Below are 19,814 nucleotides of genomic sequence, written 5' to 3'. Positions count from 1 at the left end.
CCGATACAGAGGAGCCGGAGGATATGGTGCCATGCATGGAGGAGCTGCCTCCGGGTTCTGAACTGCCGCCTGCAGGCAAACGCTCCAAGCATACTTCTGACGAGCCAATGGGTCCTCAGGAGCGTTCCTATGTGCAGGTTGCCTCTGAACCTGTGGATTCGCAGGAAATTGACTGGGAGCATTTGCTAGACTTTGCCAATACTCTGCTTGGCGATTATGTCCAGCATAATAATGAAACTTTTTCTGATGCGGGAACAGATGATGTGCTGGAAGCCACGGTGGACCCGAAATTAGTCTTGCGGTCCTTCTCGGTGTTTTATGACCGTGCAGTTATACTTTTCTTCACTGGCAGGATCCTAGTGCTTTCACATATTCGCCCGTGGATGCACCATTTATTGCAAGGGGACTGTGTTGAGGAGATCTTCCTTGGACCTCGCGGCTTTTATGAGGTGCTGTTGAAATCGGAAAGGCATCGAGCTGAGCTCCTCTCCAAGTTGCCACTATTCTTTGATCGCCGCTTGGTCCATGTTGTATCATGGCGCCCTATGGCCGACTTCTAGCGTTTGCTTCAACGAGAATGCCCGGTGTGGGTGGAAGTGGAAAATTGTCCGGCGGTCTATTGGCCATTGTTGAAGGATGCGATGGCGGTTGTGGGAACAGTGCTGGTTCCCCCAAGCCTCAGGGCTATGAACCGAAACCGTTTATGCATGTTATGGGACACAGCCAGGAAAAGGCCTGCGTGGCTTCGCCTCAATTGTTCTGGCATGCATCCTTTGCATTTTCGCCTGAAATGGGGCAACTTTACCGGACACTGCTTTTCATGTGGTAAATTAGGGCATTTTATGGCCGAATGCCCGGAACGGCAACCGTCTTCTGAGGATGCGCAGATTGTGCTGCCCAAGGATGACATGGTGCTTGATGCCCCGACACAGGAGGCCGTTCAGCCACCTAATGTCATGGATAAAGGCAAACAACAGGTCCGGGGTTTAGATTCCCCTAGCACTGATTGGATTGAGGCACGTCAAAAAAAAGGTAAAAAGTTGGATGCAGGCCTGGCGGATCCTGGGCCTAATGCTTCCCAGGATTCCGTGCGCACGTATACGCGCAGGAAAGAAATGGTCACTTCACAGCAGGCTGCGCGTACTATGGCCCCGTTTGCCCCCCGTAATCAGTCTTCAAGGAAAGTCTATACAGACGGCTCCAAGGGCCCACCTGCTAAGCTGGCGTTTGATGCAAAAGGTAATGTGATTACACCCTGGGATCAGCGTTATCCCCGCCCCACTCCCAAGGCAGTGGATTTTTCTTCTACCTCTAAAGCAGGTCGCCCGAATTCGTTTGCAGTATTGACTGATTTTCTGGATGAGGGTGTCCTGGATGCTCTCGCGGAAAAGGTGAAATCGAGGCAACAGGCGCCTCGTTCCTGACTTCCTTTTTTGAAGATATATGAAGATAGCCACGTGGAATGTGCGAGGCATTTGCTCTCGCGATAAGCAACATACCATGTGGACTGTCTTGCATGAGAACCAGTGGGATGTATTGTGTGCAGTTGAGCACAAAAGTCACGGTGAAGCAGGAAAAGTTGTGGATTGTCATGGATTCCATCTGTTTTATGCAGGGACACACGCTACGCACTATTTGGGCGTGCTGATGATTGTCCATGAGAAATACCAGCCTGTTCTTGTTAAAAATGATGTGCAGGGCCGCTTTCTGGTAATCGAAGTCTTATTTGAAGGAGAGATTTTATGGTTGCTTGGCCTCTATGCTCCGAATGATCCCGCATCCCGACGGGATCTTTGGTCGACTTTGCAGGGCTCCATGTCACTTGGCCGAAGGGGGTTTTTGATGGGAGATTTCAATATGTGTGTTGACTCTTCTCAGTCCACTTCAGGGCATTCGGTAATGGATACGCCGGAAAGCCGGGTGTGGAATTCCTTTGCTTTGCACGTACTTAAGCAAGATGTTTGGTTGTGGCTTCACCCTTCTTTTTCAGGGTTTACTTTTCATTCCGCACAATATGCAACTACTTGGTCGCGGTTGGACAGAATGTATATCATGCAGGGGGATGATTTTCTTCCCGAGATGCTGGAGATGAAGGTCTTGCAGCAATATGCGTTGTCGGACCATTTCCCCCTCCAGCGTGAGATGCGGGCACAATCTATTGCACCTTTTATGCAGTTGCTGGATAGGCTCCCTTTACGTTTCAACTCCTCTTATTTGAAGCATCCAATTTTTCAGGGCTATATGCAGCAATTGATTGAAAGGTTCTTATTGGACTTCGCCTCTGAGGGCTTGGCTTCATTTGCACGGCTGCTCTCTAATGTGCAGCGGGTTGCTCGGCAGTATGGGATTCATCATGCCTCTCTTTGTCGGCGACGTCGACATGCAGCAGAGGACTTACTGGCTTTGGTCCGTTCGTTGCTCGTGGATACTCTAGATGATGATTTTCTGCTGTCATTGGAGATGCATTTGGCCCATCTTATTCAAGTGTTTCAGTTGAAATCTTATCAGCAGGCCAAGCTGCATAACTTGACTGACACATTGCAAGATAGTGCCTGCCAGTCTCATAAGTTCTTTCGCGCCTTGCATGCTTCTCTGGCTCGCGAAAATATGACTTGACTCTAGGATTCGGAAGGTCGCATGGTCACTGATCCGCAGACCATTATCAATATGTGCAGAAATTATTTTATGGATCTTCTTGGTTCTTTTCCCTCGCCTTCTAGCCAGGTTACGCATGCCCGCTTGGTCTTCTATCATCTGGTCCGCCAGCAGGTTCCATTTGATATGCAAGCCACTTTGGAGGCGGATATTTGCGAAGAGGAGGTTATGGATGTTTTGTTGCACCTGCCTAAGGATAAAAGTCCTGGTTGGGATGGTCTCACTAATGAATTTTTTGAGAACTCGGCCACGCAGTTGGTGAAGCCATTGGTGGTCATGTTTCAGCAGGTTTGGGAAACATGGGTCATGCCTTCCTCATGGAAAGAAGGCCTTATGAAACTGATTCCAAAGGTCCCTTCGCCGTCAAAGCTGCAACACTGGAGACCACTTTCTTTGATGGGCGCGATGTATAAAATCTTCTCCAAAGTGCTGGCAAATCGGCTTCACAAGCACCTTCCAGCTATTGTGCATCCTCTCCAATATGGCTTCATTAAGGGCCGCAACATTTTGCATAATATCTTAAATGTGCAAATGGCTATTGACTTATGCGCGGCACTGCAGTCAGGAAGTGGTATTGATTCAATTGGACCTGGAAAAGGCGTTTGACTGTGTGGACTGGTCTTTCATGGCAGATCTCATGTCTGCTATGGGCTATGGTATCCGGATGTCCCGATTGATCTACACCATTAGTGCTGTGGCTTCTTCAAGAGTTATGCTCAATGGTGGGGTTACAGAGCCATTTGTCCTTGCACGCTCGGTCAGACAGGGTTGCCCTTTGAGTCCTCTCTTCTTTCCCCTGGCGACTCACCCGGTCCTTTCAATGTTATCCTCAATGGCGGCTTCTGCTTAGCTGGCAGGGTTGTCTCTTCCTTTGGGGCAGCACTTTATTAGCCAATCTTTGGCTGATGACACCTTTATGATTTTGCAGGCGGACAGGGACAACATTCGAAAGGCATTAGATGTTTGGACGCTCTTTGGTCAGGCCTCTGGTCTTCGCATCAATGCCTTTAAGTCAGCCCTTCTCAGTTGCACGGAGCCTGATTTACAGTCATTAGGCTGGCAGGGCCAGGTGGTTTCCCGTGGCTCCATTGTCAGGCATCTTGGATACCCTTTGGGGGTGGATGTACGGCCAAAGGACCTGCTGGAGTGGATTTCACAAAAACTGGCAGCGAAGTTTATGTATTGGAAGTCGCAAGCCTGGCCATTCCATGTCCGCCTCAAAGTGGCTCAGACAATTATGCTACCAATGCTAATGTATTTCCTGCCATTACTGCCATGGACGCCTACTACTTTGAAGGCTCTCACTCATCCCATTCGTTTGATGCTATGGAAGAAAGATTCACTGCAGGCAGGCATTTCCTGGATTTCATGGTCACATGCATGTACCCCTAAGCGCATGGGTGGTGGAGCTATTTTGGATGCAGAAACTCATATGCTGGCTCTTCGTTGGTCTCTTTTTCGTGCCATGTGTGTGGATCATCACCCGTGGATCATCATAGCCCGTTATTTTCTTGAGGACAGCGGGCTCCGCCAGGGTAACACACGGCTTCGGGCCTCCTGGTGGCATGTCCTTAATGCTGACTCTCGATTTTCCAGTCCCTCTTCCTCTTTGTTACTGCACTTGGTGGGCTCTTGGAAAGTGGTGCTCCAAAAGGCCCGTTGGCATCCATTAGGGGACCGCTTGCAGACTAACTCCTTTCAGCTGGAATTGTTGGCAGTATCCAGATTACTTTCATGGGAAGATAAACATCAGCTCACACCAAGATTTAACCGCATGGCCCGTTTGGGTGTGACTTCGATTGCGGATGCTACCCTTGCCACTCGCAATGTCCTTGTATCGTTTCGGACTGCTAGGAGACTTTTCAGGATCCCGCGCGGATACCGTGATTTATGGGGGAAGCTTTCGTCTGAACTTCAGGGTAGGCAACCCTTTCCTGCCCTGGCTGTGGATCGCCCTTGGCAGGACTGGGACCTTGCAGGCCGGTTGTGTCTGGAAAAGGCCTCTACTAATTAGGTGTATCATCTTCTCATTCAAAATCACCGATGGCTGGGTGTGAAAGCTAATACTGTTTGGGGACTGCGGAAATCGCTGTCATGGTGGCAGGCAACGCTGATGGAGGGTTGGCGGAATAAGGCACCTTTCAAATGCAAGGTCTTTCTTTGGCGGGTAATGATTGGTGGTCTTTCTCTTGCCTCGGCCCTTTCCAAGCGTCGAATCTCGAATGGCAATTGTTTCTTCTGTACCACTACGGCGGAATCGGCCCGACATCGTTTTCTTTCTTGCCCGCTCGCCAAGAATATCTGGTCACTCTTGTCGCAAATCTGGCGCGCAGTGGTGGGGTCCTCACTGACTCCTTTCGATTGGGTTTTTGTGCGCCCAAAGAATCCCACACCGCCAGAGTTACATATGAAGATCTTATTTCACTTTTTCAGATACTGGGGATGCTGGCACATTTGGACCACGCGCAATGCTTTTCTCTTTGATTCGGCCTCTAATGTACCGAGACATATTGCAAGGCTTAAAGGGCTCTTGCATTGGCAGCTAGATCTCATCAGGCACTCCGACTTGCTTCCTCCGGAGGATTTGCATTCCTGGCATTTGGCAATTGCCTCTGGGTCCTTGCCATGATTGGTGTAACCTTTTTAGTGCATTAGTACGGGGATTTCCCACACGTTGGCCTAGGGCCCTCATGTCTCTTGTACTCATGTAATCATGTTATCTTGTACCCTTTTTTCCGTAATTAATACAATTACCTTTTACGAAGAGAGAGAGAGAGAGAGAGAGAGAGAGAGAGAGAGAGAGAGAGAGAGAGAGAGAGAGAGAGAGAGAGAGACGCAATGTGCTTATCTCATTTCGTACAGCCAGGAGGCTTTACAGGATTCCGCGGGGATATAGGCCTTTATGGGAACAGCTTTTGCGGATGCTCCAGAGCAGACAACCCTTTCCTGCCCTTGCTTCAGATCATCCCTGGCAGGATTGGGACCTACAAGGCCGGCTGCCTTTAAGCAAAGCTTCTGCTAATCAAGTTTATCATATTCTGATCAAAGATCAACAATGGTTACTTACCAAAGCCAATGCTTTATGGGGCCTACGAAAATCCTGGTCCTGGTGGAGGGCAACTGTGATGGAGGGCTGGTTGAACAAGACCCCCTTCAAATGTAAAGTATTTCTTTGGAGAGTGATGATTGGTGGTCTTCCGCTTGCGTCGGCTCTTTCCAAGCGACGAATTTCCAATGGCAACTGTTTCTTTTGCACCACTGCGGTGGAATCAGCCCGCCACAGATTTATTTCTTGCCCTGTCGCAAAAAAAATCTGGTTCTTTTTGTCGGCTGTTTGGCAAGGAGCGGTTGGAGTCACGCTGCGCCCCTTTGATTGGGTTTTCGGGCAGCCCAAATACCCCACTCCTGCACAGCCACATATGAAGCTCATGTATCATTTTCTTCGATATTGGGGCTGTTGGCATAACTGGACAATTAGGAATGCTTTTCTTTTTGACTCCGCCTATAATGTTCAGCGACATATTGCGAGGCTTAAGGGCCTTTTGTATTGGCAGTTAGATCTTCTCCGGCATTCTGATTTGCTCTCTAGGGAGGACTTCCGTCCCTGGCTTATGGCTATTTCATCTGCCCCCTTGCCATAACTTTGTAACATGTAGCACTTAGCCCCTCTTTACATGATGGCCTGGATTGGCGTCATGTATCTTGTAATCAAGTTATCTTGTACCTTTTTTCGTAATTAATACAATTACCTTTTACGAAAAAAAAAAAAAGAGAGAGAGATTTCCCCAAAGCAGCTTCTACAGTGGATTTCTCAGAAAGTGTCGACTAAGTTCCTGTATTGGAAGTCTCAGGCTTGGCCATTCCATGTTCGCCTCAAAGTAGCCCAGACAATTATGTTGCCGATGCTCACATATTTCTTGCCCTTGTTGCCCTGGACTACTACTACTCTCAATGCCCTGGACTACTACTACATATTTCTTGGTTGCATGCCTGCACCCCCAAACGCATGGGTGGAGGAGCTATTTTGGATGCCCAAACTCACATGCTGGCCCTCCGTTGGTCTCTTTTCCGCGCCATGTGCTCAGATCATCATTCATGGGTCATTATAGCCCATTATTTCCTTTAGGAGCATGGGCTTTGGCATGGCAATACCCAAATCCAGAGTTCTTGGTGGCATGCTCTTAATGCCGATTCTCGGTTCTCTGGTTTCTCTTCATCACTGCTTGCCCATTTGGTATGTTCTTGGAAACTGGTCCTCCGGAAGGCTCAGTGGCATCCGGCGGAGGATCGCTTAGCTGCTAATTCTTTTCAACTGGAGTTGCTGACAGTCTCGCGGTTATTTTCATGGGAAGGTAAACAAGAGCTTCGACCACAATTCAACCGTATGGCACGTTTGGGCTTAACTTCAGTCGCGGATGCCACCCTTGCCAATCGCAATGTGTTAATATCATTTCATACAGCTAGGAGGTTTTTTATGATCCCTCGTGGATACAGGCATTTATGGGAACAGCTTTTGATGGTGCTCCAGAGCAGACAACCCTTTCTTGTCCTTGCTTCAGATCGTCCTTGGCAGGATTGGGACTTTGAAGGCCGGCTGAGTTTCGGCAAAGCTTCCGCTAACCAGGTCTATCATCTTCTGATTAAAGATCATCAATGGTTGGTTACTAAAGCTAATGCTCTATGGGGATTGCGTAAATCCCGGTCATGGTGGAGGGCAACTGTGATGGAAGGGTGGTTGAACAAGACACCCTAAGGTCTTTCTTTGGAGGGTGATGATTGGGGGTCTTCCGCTTGCTTCGGCTCTTTCCAAGCGACGAATATCCAACGGCAACTGTTTCTTTTGCACCACCAGTGTCGAATCCGCCCGCCACCGATTTATTTCTTGCCCTATTGCTAAGAAAATATGGTTGTTCTTATCAGCCGTTTGGAGAGCGGTGGTTGGTTTCTCGCTAAGGCCCTTTGATTGGGTCTTTGTGTAGCCCAAATACCCAACACCGGCACAGCCACATATGAAGCTCGTGTTTCACTTTCTTCGATATTGGGGCTCTTGGCATTACTGGACCATTCGGAATGCGTTTCTTTTTTATTCCGCCTGTAATGTTCAGTGGCATATTGCTAGGCTTAAGGGTCTCTTGTATTGGTAGATAGATCTTCTTCAGCATTCTGACTTACTCTCCCGGGAAGACTTACGTCCCTGGCATATGGCAATTTCATCTACATCTTTGCCATGACTTTGTAACTCTTAGTACTGGAACCTTTTTACATGATGGCTTAGTGTCATCATGTACCTTGTAATCGAGTAAACTTGTACTTTTTTTGAATTAATACAATTACCTTTTACGAAAAGAGAGAGAGAGAGAGAGAGAGAGAGAGATTTTAGAGAGAGAGAGAGAGAGAGAGAGAGAGAGAGAGAGAGAGAGAGAGAGAGAGAGAGAGAGAGAGAGAGAGAGAGAGAGAGAGTATGGAGAGGGAACGAGGTCGAGCGATGGAGGGCGCGCAACCTAGCGACCAGGTCGTCGCATCTGTGCTGCCCTTGCCCTCGTCGGTTGTTGCAGCCCGCTCGTCAGCACCTGCGTCTGTACCTGCGCCAGTCGAGCGTGGTGCGTCGTCAGTTCTTGCCGCCTTCGTCCACGACCAGCAAACGCCTGCCTTCGTTCAACACGGACGTCTGCCCGCCTTCGTCCACGCCTAGTGTCGACCCGCCTTTGTCAGCCCTGACGTCTGCCCTGCCTGACGCACGCGCCCCGTCGCCTGTACCTGGAGCGCCTGACGTTTGACGTCTGACGCGCTTCACGCCTGACGTCTGCCTTGCCTCCTGCCTGTCAATCGCTGCCCGTCGCAGCGTGCAGGCCGGCCGCAGCTGCGTGTAAGCCTCACCTGTGGTTGACCTGTTGCCGGGCACCCCGGTTTATCTACGCGTGTCGGTCTTGTTCTCCGTTGCAGTCCGGTTGCTGCATCCGGGTGGTGCACGGTTTTTGCAATCCCGCCTCTGATCAGAGAGAAGCATGGCTGGCCTGGATATGGCTTTTATTGAACAAACGGTAGCCGCGCTTGGTCCGGATTCTGATGCAGAGGAACCGGAGGATATGGTGCCATGTACAGAGGAGATGCCGCCTGCTCCTGACTTTCAGCCTGCGGGTAAACGCTCCAAGCCTACGCCTGAAGAGATAATCGGTCATCAGGATCGTTCGTATGCTCAGGTGGCCTCTGATTCTGTGGATTCTCAGGAAATTGACTGCGAGCATTTGCTAGAGTTTGCCAATACGTTGCTTGACGACTATGTCCAGCATAATCATGACGCTTTTTCTGATGCGGGAACTGAAGAGGTTCTGGAGGCAACGGTGGATCCGAAAACGGTCCTGTGCTCTTTTTCAGTGTTTTATGACTGTGCAGTTATATTCTTCTTCACTGGCAGGATCCCAGTGCTTTCCCATATTCGCCAGTGGTTGCATCATTTACTGCAAGGGGAGTGTGTTGAGGAGATTTTTGTTGGATCTCGAGGCTTCTATGAGGTACTGTTCAACTCGGACAAGCATCGGACTGAGTTCCTGTCCAAACTACCATTATTCTTTGATCGCCGCTTGGTCCATGTCGTGCCATGGCGTCCTATGGTAGACTTTCAGTGTTTGCTTCAACGTGAATGGCTTCTATGAGGTACTGCTCAACTCGGACAAGCATCGGACTGAGTTCCTGTCCAAACTACCATTATTCTTTGATCGCCGCTTGGTCCATGTCGTGCCATGGCGTCCTATGGTAGACTTTCAGTGTCTGCTTCAACGTGAATGCCCGGTATGGGTTGAGGTGGAAAATTGCCCGGCTGTTTATTGGCCATTGTTAAAGGATGCCATGGCCGTATTGGGAACGGTCCTGGTCCCCCCAAGCCTAAGGGCAATGAATAGAAACCGTTTGTGTATGCTATGGGACACTACTAGGAAGAGGCCTGCGTGGCTGCGCCTTAATTGCTTTGGCATGCATCCTTTACATTTTCGCTTGAAATGGGGTAACTTTGCGGGACACTGCTTTTCGTGTGGTAAATTGGGACACTTTATGGCCGAATGCCCAGAGAGGCGGTCTTCAGATAATGTGCATGTTGTGCCGCCCAGGGATGACATGGTGCTTGATGCTCCCTCACAGGAGGAAACCCAACCACCCAGTGTTTTGGATAAAGGTAAACAACAGGTTTTGGGTTTGGATTCTCGTAACAGTGAATGGATAGAGGCACGTCCCAAAAAAGGTAAGAAGTTGGATGCTGCTTTGCCAGATTTTGGGCCTGCGGTATCACAGGATTCAATGCGCACGTATATGGGCAGGAAAGAAATGTTCTCTTCACCGCATGTTGCACTTACTATGGCTCCTTCTGCTCCTCGTAATCAGTCTACGAGGAAAGTATATACAGACGGGTCCAAGGGCCCGCTTGCTAAGTTGGCATTTGATTCTAAAGGCAATGTGATTCCACCCTGGGATCGTCATTATCCCCGCGCCACCCCTAAGACAGTGGATATCCCATCTACTTCTAAAGCTGGCCAGCCGAATTCTTTTGCAGTCTTAGCTGATTTTCTGGATGATGGTGTCCTTGACATTCTAGCTGACAAGGTGAAATCGAGGCAAGCGGTGCCTCCTTCCTGATTTTTCTTTTTTCAGATATATGAAGATAGCCACGTGGAATGTGCGAGGCATTTGTTCTCGCCATAAGCAACATGCCATGTGGACTGTCTTGCATGAGAATCAGTGGGATGCCTTGTGTGCGATGGAGCACAAGAGTCACGGTAATGCAGAAAAAGTGGTGGATTGCCATGGTTTTCGCTTATTTTATGCAGGGACACATGCTGGGCATTATTCTGGAGTGCTTATGATTGTCCATGAGAAATATCAGCCTATTCTTATTAAAAATGATGTGCAGGGCCGCTTTGTGCTAATTGAAATTTTATTTGAAGGAGAGATCTTATGGTTGCTGGGCCTCTATGCTCCGAATGACCCTTTATCTCGTCGGGATCTTTGGAAGACTTTGCAAAGCTCCATGTCACTTGGCAGAAGGGGTTTCTTGATGGGAGATTTCAATATGTGTGTTGACGCTTCCCAGTCCACTTCAGGGCATTCGGTGATGGATGCTCCGGAAAGGCGGACGTGGAATGTCTTTGCTCTTGCGGCTCTTAAGCAGGATCTATGGTCGTGGTTACATCCGTCCTCTCCAAGGTTTACTTTTCATTCAGCGCAGTATGCATCTACATGGTCGCGGTTGGACCGAATGTACATCATGCACGATGATGACTTTCTTCCTGAGATGCTGGAAATGAAAGCATTGCAGCAATATGCATTGTCCGACCATTTCCCTCTCCAACTTGAGATACTGGCACAACCTATTGCACCCTTTATGCAGTTGGATAGACTCTCTTTATGCTTCAACTCTTCTTATTTGAAGCATTCAATCTTTCAGGGCTATATGCAGCAATTGATTGAGAGATTTTTATTGGACTTTGCCTCTGAGGGCACAGTTTCTTTTCAACGACTGGTCTCTAATGTGCAACGGGTCGCTCGCCAATATGGGATACATCATGCCTCTCTTTGTCGGAGGCATCACCATGCAGCGGAAGGCTTACTGGCTTTGGTTCGTTTGCTTCTGGTGGATACCCCAGATGATGATTTTCTATTATCGCTGGCGCAGCGTTTGGCCAATCTTATCAAAGAATTTCAGTTGAAATCCTATTAGCAGGCCAAATTACACAATTTGACTGACAATTTGCAAGATAATGCTTGCCAGACTCATAAGTTCTTTCGCGCCTTGCATGCTTCTCCTGCTCGAGAAAATATGACCAGACTTCAGGATTCAGAAGATTGCATGGTTACTGATCCGCACACCATTGTTGATATGTGCAGGAATTATTTTCGGGATCTTCTTGGTTCTTCGTCGCCTTCTGACCAGGTTACGTATGCACGTTCAGTTTTCTATGATCTGGTCCGCCATCAGGTTCCACTTGATATGCGAGCTACCTTGGAGACAGATATTTGTGAGGAGGAGGTTTTGGATGTTTTGTTACATTTGCCCAAGGATAAAAGCCCTGGCTGGGATGGCCTCACCAATGAATTCTTTGACTGCTCGGCTACCCAACTAGTGAAGCCATTGGTGGCCATGTTTCAACAGGTTTGGGAAACAGGGGTCATGCCTTCCTCATGGAAAGAAGGCCTTATCAAATTGCTTCCAAAGGTTCCTTCGCCGTCAATGTTGCAACAGTGGAGACCAATTTCATTGATGGGCTCGATGTATAAAATCTTTCCAAAGTCCTGGCGAATAGGCTCCACAAGCACCTTCCAGCTATTGTGCATCCTCTTCAATATGGTTTCATTAAGGGACGCAACATTCTGGATAATATCTTAAATGTGCAAATGGCCATTGACTATGCAAGGCACTCTAGCCAGGAAGTGGTATTGATTCAGTTGGATCTGGAAAAGGCCTTTGACTATTTAGATTGGTCTTTCATTGCTGAACTTATGTCCGCTATGGGTTTTGGTGCGCGGATGTCCCGGTTGATCTACACCATCAGTGCTGAGGCTTCTTCGCGTATTATGCTCAATGGTGGGGTTACAGAGCCATTTATCCTTGCACGCTCGGTGAGACAGGGTTGCCCTTTGAGTCCTCTCTTCTTTGCCCTGGCGACTCACCCGGTTCTTTCAATGTTATCTTCAATGGCAGCTTCTGATCAACTGGCCGGATTGTCTCTTCCTTTGGGGCAGCACTTCATTAGCCAATCTTTGGCTGATGATAGCTTTATGATTTTGCGTGCAGACAAGGACAACATTCGCAAGGCATTGGATGTCTGGACACTCTTTGGTCATGCTTCGGATCTTCGCATCAATGCCTTCAAATCAGCCATTCTCAGCTGCACGGAGTCGGATTTACAGTCATTGGGTTAGCAGGGTCAGGTTGTCCCGGCTCCATTGTCAGGCAACTTGGGTACCCGTTGGGTGTTGATGTTCGGCCAAAGAAGCTACTGGAATGGATTTCACAGAAACTGGCAGCTAAGTTTATGTATTGGAAGTCGCAAGCGTGGCCCTTTCATGTCCGCCTCAAAGTGGCGCAAATAATTATGCTGCCAATGCTCACATATTTCTTGCCATTGCTGCCCTGGACTCCTACTACTTTGAAGGCTCTCACTCGCCCTATTCGTTTCATGTTATGGAAAAAGGATTCATTGCACGCAGGTATTTCGTGGATTTCGTGGTCCCATACATGTACTCCCGAACGCTTGGGTGGTGGGGCTATTTTGAATGCTGAAACTCATATGCTGGCCCTTCGTTGGTCACTTTTTCGCGCTATGTGCGTGGATCATCACCCGTGGACCATTATAGCCCGTTATTTTCTGGAGGACAGCGGGCTTCGACATGGGAATACACAAATTCGGGGCTCCTGGTGGCATGTCCTTAATGCAGACTCTGGGTTTTCCAGCCCCGCCTCCTCTCTATTATTGCATTTGGTCGGCTCCTGGAAAGCGGTGCTCCAAAAGGCGAGCTGGCATCCAGTGGAGGACCGCTTGCATGCTAACTCCTTTCAACTGGAATTGTTGGCAGTCTCAAGATTACTTTTGTGGGAAGACAAACATGAGCTTCGATCAAAATTTAACCGCATGGCCCGCCTGGGGGTGTCTTCAGTTGCAGACGCCACCCTTGCCAGTCGTTATGTCTTCGCATTGTTTCGTACGGCCAGGCGACTTTTCAGGATCCCGCGGGGCTACCATGACTTATGGGAGTAGCTTCTGCTGGTACTTCAGGCCAGGCAACCTTTTCCTGCCCTTGCGATGGATCGCCCTTGGCAGGACTGGGACCTTGCAGGCCGGTTGAGTCTGGAAAAGGCCTCTGCTAATCAGGTGTATCATCTTCTGATGAAAGATCATCAATGGCTGGCTGTTAAAGCTAATTCTGTATGGGGTTTGCGGAAATCTCAGTCATGGTGGAAGGCATCGGTGATGGAGGGCTGGTTGAATAAGACACCGTTCAAATCCAAGGTCTTTCTTTGGCGGGTGACGATTGGTGGTCTTCCTCTTGCCTCGGCCCTTTCCAAGCGTAGAATCTCGAATGGCAATTGTTTCTTCTGTACCACTACTGTGGAATCGGCCCGGCATCGATTTATTTCTTGCCTACTGGCCAAGAGGATCTGGTCGCTCTTGTCACAGGTTTGGCGTACAGTGGTGGGGTCCGTGCTCACCCCTTTCGATTGGGTTTTTGTGCGACCAAAATACCCCACGCTGCCACAGTTGCATATGAAGATCTTGTTTCACTTCTTCAGATTCTGGGGATGCTGGCACAATTGGACCACTCGGAATGCCTTTCTTTTTGATTCCGCCTCTAATGTACCGAAACACATTGCCCGGCTTAAAGGTCACTTGCATTGGTAGTTAGATCTCATTCGGCACTCGGACTTGCTCCCTCGGGAGGACTTGCTTACTTGGCATATGGCAATTTCCGCTGGGTCTTTGCTATCACTTGTGTAACTTTTGTGTAGCTTAGTACTGGGATCTTACACGTTGGCTTAGAGCCCTCGTGTATCTTGTAATCATGAAAACTTGTACTCTTTTTTCGTAATTAATACAATTACCTTTTACGAAAAGAGAGAGAGAGAGAGAGAGAGAGAGAGAGAGAGAGAGAGAGAGAGAGAGAGAGAGAGAGAGAGAGAGAGAGAGAGAGCCACGTGGAATGTGCGAGGCATTTGTTCTCACAATAAGCAACATGCCATGTGGAGTTTATTGCATGAGAATCAGTGGGATGTCTTGTGTGCTGTTGAGCACAAGAGTCACGGTGAAGCATGAAAAGTTGTGGATTGCCATGGATTTCGCTTGTTTTATGTAGGGACACATGCCATGCATTGTTCTGGTGTGCTTATGATTGTACATGAGAAATATCACCTTGTTCTTATTAAAAATGATGTACATGGTCGTTTTGTGGTGATTGAAGTTCTATTTGAAGGAGAGATCTTATGGTTGCTTGGGCTCTATGCTCCAAATGACCCTTTATCCCGTCCAGATCTTTGGAATACTTTGCAGACCTCCTTGTCACTTGGCAGATGGGGTTTTTTGATGGGGGATTTTAATATGTGTGTTGATCCTTGACAGTCCACATCAGAGCATTCGGTGATGAACGCTCCGAAAAGCTGTGTGTGGAATGTGTTTGCTCTTGCCGTACTTAAGCAAGATCTCTGGTCATGGCTACATCCTTCTTCTACAGGGTTTACTTTTCATTCTGCGCAGTATACAACTACCTTGTCGCGGTTGGACCCCATGTACATCATGCAATATGATGCTTTTCTTCTTGAGATGCTGGAAATGAAAGTGTTGTAGCAATATGCGTTGTCAGACCATTTTGCTCTTCAGCTTGAGATGCTTGTTCAACCCATTGCACCTTTTAAGCAATTTCCTGATAGACTCCCTTTGCGTTTCAACTCATCTTATCTGAAGCATTCAATCTTTCAGGGTTATATGCAGCAATTGATTGATAGATTTTTATTGGACTTCTCCTCTGAGGGCAATGCTTTTTTTGAACGATCGCTCTCTAATGTGCAGCGGGTTGTTCGGCAGTATGGGATCCATCATGCCTCTCTTTGTCGGCGGCGTCGACAAGCAGTGGAGGAATTATTGGCTTTGGTTCGTTCTCTACTGGTGGAGACTCCAAATGATGTATTTCTGCTGCCATTGGCTATACGTTTGGCTGATCTTATTAAAGAGTTTCAGTTAAAATCTTATTAGTAGGCCAAACTGCAAAATTTGACTGAGAATTTGCAAGATAGTGCTTGTCAGAGTCATAAGTTCTTTCGAGCTCTCCATGCATCTCTTGCTCAAGAGAATATGACTAGACTCCAGGATGCAGAAGGTCAAATGGTCATTGATCCTCAGACTATTGTGAATATGTGCAGGAATTATTTTCTAGACCTTCTTGGTTCTACTCCACTTTCTGACCAAATTACTCATGCCCGCTCAGTTTTCTATGATTGGGTTTGCAATCAGGTTCCACATGACATGCAAACTACTTTGGAGACAGATATTCGTGAGGCGGAGGTTATGGATGTCTTGTTACACTTGCCCAAGGATAAAAGTCCCAGTTGGGATGGTCTCACCAATGAATTCTTTGAGGTTTTTGCTACCCGACTAGTGAAACCATTGACGGCTATGTTTCAGCAGGTTTGGGAAACGGGGTTCATGCCTTCCTCATGGAAAGGACTTATCAAACTGCTTTCAAAAGTTTTTTCACCGTCTATGTTGAAACATTGGTGACCAATCTCTTTGATGGGTTCTATGTATAAAATCTTTTCCAAAGTAATGGCAAACCGGCTCCATAAGCATCTTCCTGCCATTGTGCATCCTCTTCAATATGGTTTCATTAAGGGCCGAAACATTTTGCTTAATGTCTTAAATGTGCAAATTGCTATTGACTATGCAAGGCACTCTAATCAGGAGGTGGTATTGATTCAATTGGACCTGGGAAAGGCTTTTGATTATTTAGATTGGTCTTTCATTGCAGAACTTATGTCTACTATGGGCTTTGGTACTCGGATGTCTCGTTTGATCTACACCATTAGTGTTGCGGCTTCTTCGCGAGTTATGCTGAATGTTGGTGTTACCGAGCCATTTGTCCTTGCAGGCTCTGTGAGACAGGGTTGCCCTTTGAGTCCTCTCTTTTTTGCCCTTGCGACTCATCCGGTTCTTTCGATGTTATCTCATATGGCAGCTTCTACTCAGTTGGCTGGATTGTCTCTTCCTTTTGGACATCACTTCATTAGTCAATCCTTTGCTGATGACAGCTTTATGATTTTGCGTGCGGACAAGGATAATCTTCGCAAAGCATTAGATGTTTGGACTCTTTTTTGTCATGCTTTTGGTCTTCATATCAATGCTTTGAAATTAGCCATTCTCAGTTGCACAGAGTCAGATTTACAGTCATTGGACTGGCAGGGAATGGTTGTTCCCCGTGGTTTCATTGTCAGGCATCTTGGGTACCCTTTGGGTGTTGATGTTCGGCCGAAGCAACTACTAGAGTGGATTTCACAGAAACTGGTAGGTAAGTTTCTGTATTGGAAGTTGCAGGCTTGGCCCTTCCATGTTCGCCTCAAAGTGGCTCAGACAATTATGTTGCCAATGCTCACATATTTCTTGCCATTGGTGCCTTAGACTACTACATTGAATGCTCTTACTACGTACATTCGTTTCATGTTATGGAAGGACTCCTTGCATGCAAGCATTTCATGGATTTCTTGGTCGCATGCATGTCCCCCCAAACGCATGGGTGGTGGGGCTATTTTGGATGCCGAAACTCATATGCTGGCACTCTGTTGGTCTATTTTTCGTGCCATGTGCTTGGATCATCACCTGTGGGTCTTTATAGCCCGTTATTTTCTTGAGGATCACGGGCTTGTGCATGGTAATACCCAAATTCGGAGCTCCTGGTGGCATGTTCTTAATGCAAACTCTTGGTTTTCTAGTCCATCATCCTTGCTTGCTCATTTGGTATGTTCCTGGAAATTGGTTCTCCAGAAGGCTCAGTGGCATCCAGCAGAGGACTGCTTAGCTACTAACTCTTTTCAACCGGAATTGTTGGCAGCCTCGCGATTACTTTCTTGGGAAGGCAAACATGAGCTTAGACCAAAATTTAACCGCATGGCACGTTTGGGCTTGACTTCAGTTGTGCAGATGCCACCCTTGCGAGTCGCAATGTGTTGATATCGTTTTGTATAGCCAGGAGGCTTTTCAGGATCCCTCGTGGATACCGTGATTTATGGGGATAGCTTTTGATGGTGCTCCAAAGCAGACAACCCTTTCCTGCCCTTGCTTTGGATTGTCCCTGGCAAGACTGGGACCTTGCAATTCGGCTAAATTTGGAAAAGGCCTCAGCTAACTAGGTGTATCATCTTCTGATTAAAGATCATCAATGGCTGGTTAGTAAAGCTAATACTGTTTGGGGATTGTGTAAATCTCAGTCATGATGGAAGGTAACTGTGATGGAGGGCTGGTTGAACAAGACACCTTTCAAATGCAAGGTCTTTCTTTGGAGGGTGATGATTGGTGGTCTTCCTCTTGCTTTAGCCCTTTCCAAGCGTCGAATTTCCAATGGTAATTGTTTCTTTTGCACCACCAGTGTGGAATTGGCCCGTCATCAATTTATTTATTGCCCTCTTGCTAAGAAAATCTGGTCACTCTTGTCAGCGGTTTGGCGAGCAGTGGTTGGTTTCTCGCTAAGCCCTTTTGATTGGGTTTTTGTGCGGCCCAAATACCCCACACTGGCACAGTCGCATATGAAGTTCTTGTTTCACTTTCTTAGATACTGGGGCTGTTGGCACAATTGGACCATTCGGAATGCTTTTCTTTTTGATTCAGCCTCTAATGTTCAGGGACATATTGCTAGGCTTAAAGGTCTCTTGCATTGGCAGATAGATCTCATTCGGCACTCTGACTTACTCCCTTGGGAGGACTTACTTCCCTGGCATATGGCAATTTTCTCTGTGTCTTTGCCATGACTTTTGTAACTCTTTTGTTGTTTAGTACTTTATAAATATAACATCCATTACGAAAAAAAAAAAAGAGAGTCAACACCCTCGTCACCATCAAACAAACTACCATTGAGAATATGAGAGTGGGAGAGGTATATTAGAAAGCTCTATACAAAGCCTTTGAGGATAACTTTTGAATGCCTTTCTCATTCTTTTTCTACACCACCCTTCTGTTGGTTATTCTAGCATAGAAAGAAAGTGAGAAGTATAGAGGGAGAGATAAACAAGAAATAGGTAGAGAGAGAGAGATATAGAGGAAGAATAGAGAAGAAAAGTAAGGAGAAGAAGGATGAAGAGAATAGAAAGAGAAAGAGTTAGAGAAGGAATAGAGAGATAGAGAGATAGAGGAAGAGAAGAACTCTTTTAAGTCTAGTTGTTTTGAATGTGTGTATGGTTTTGAATTGCAGTTCCTCTTCGTGTAAAGCTGAAATATGGCCCTAGGTGGGGTACCTTACAACCTTTTGAAGGCATACAATGAAGCTATCTTATCAAAATGCGAGTTCCATGGGTTAGAGCAACAAAAGGATCGTTGTGGTTCTTGATTGAAACCTCTGACTCATATTTGGAGTGTACAATCATTCTTTTTTGTTCTGTTTTTTGTCTTTCTTTTGGGGTGTGGGAGGCAGGGAGGACCATGAGGCTCTTTTGAATGTACTGAATGTATATTGGCCTAGAAGAAAATAATTGCTTTTGTCGCCCTATATTTGAAGCAATCCAATGGTCTGTTGGAAGCCTCAATTGGGTATTATCCTTTGATTAATGCACATGTAATGCAATGACAATTATTGCCAGGTGTTTAGAGATTATTATGTACTCCATTTGAGGAGATTATTGCAGATGAATTTTTATGTTTTGCTTTCTCAAATGAAAAGGGAATGGCATGTGTAATCAAACTTTAAAATGGTCTGAATGCTGTTAGATAAATCTAACAAACAACCAATGTTAGGAGGTATATATTTGGTGTTGATTGTAGTAGGATTGTTATATGCAGTTACACTATTTATGTCGTTTATGGCCTAAATGTGTCATCCTTGTAGAAGCAACTTTCAAAATATCTTGAGTGAGCAAACAAGTCCAGTAAAGAAATGAAAGCTAAAAGTTAGATGACTGCCAATTGACCAAAACGATGCAGTTACAAATGTAATCCGAGTCCTAATAAGTATGTGCTTTGTTAGCCAAGCTAGGTCGTTTTTTGTAGAGGTAGGAGTTGATTTCATGATACAACTCTTCTGTTTGTGCGTACAAAATCTTCTGTTTGTTAGCCAACGTAACATGGAGTATACAATGCGTGCATTCGATTACGTAATCAGCATACATTTGCATGTCACATTAGTAAGGCATTGCCCTTGTTTGTTAATAGCACTAGAATTTAGTATAATGTTGCTATGGTTTTCATTGAAAATATTTACATGAACTTATTTGAAATCCTATGGTCTTGCCAAGCCTTTTAATGGGTTGAAGATAACATGTTACCTATAGTCTCGGAATGGGTTTGGTGGAGAGATGATTGCACATTGAAGTACAAAAGGTTCTACGCTTCCATTCATATATTATGTTGGGCTTCATGAACAAATGAGTGCACCCGTTGAAGGATTACGAAATGTTTTGTGTCATCTACATGGAATGATGGGCT

At 46.7% G+C, this 19,814-nt stretch overlaps 1 protein-coding gene across 3 annotated transcripts in view; it reads left to right on the top strand.

The window, feature by feature from the left end:
* LOC148022071 (MUS308 and mammalian DNA polymerase-like protein) overlaps window positions 1-19,106 on the top strand; it is a 161,640-nt gene extending 142,534 nt beyond the window's left edge. For 2 of the 3 annotated variants that reach the window (XM_087697683.1, XM_087697684.1), the window contains one exon: window positions 18,589-19,105. In XM_087697683.1, coding sequence (XP_087553809.1) covers window positions 18,589-18,659 — 71 coding nt within the window. In that variant the 3' untranslated portion in view covers window positions 18,660-19,105. Of the gene's footprint in view, window positions 1-18,588 lie in introns of all 3 variants that reach the window. The other variant, XM_087697682.1, reaches the window with a different exon arrangement.
* The last annotated feature ends 708 nt before the right edge of the window (window positions 19,107-19,814 follow it).

The sequence above is a fragment of the Lygodium microphyllum genome, chromosome 17, assembly GCF_053477565.2.
Source record: "Lygodium microphyllum isolate KBCC chromosome 17, Lygodium_microphyllum_v1.1.10, whole genome shotgun sequence".
In the NCBI taxonomy this organism is placed as follows: Eukaryota; Viridiplantae; Streptophyta; class Polypodiopsida; order Schizaeales; family Lygodiaceae; genus Lygodium; species Lygodium microphyllum.
The sequence above is the reverse complement of the archived record's forward strand: the minus strand, read 5'-3'. Positions and strand labels throughout refer to the sequence as shown.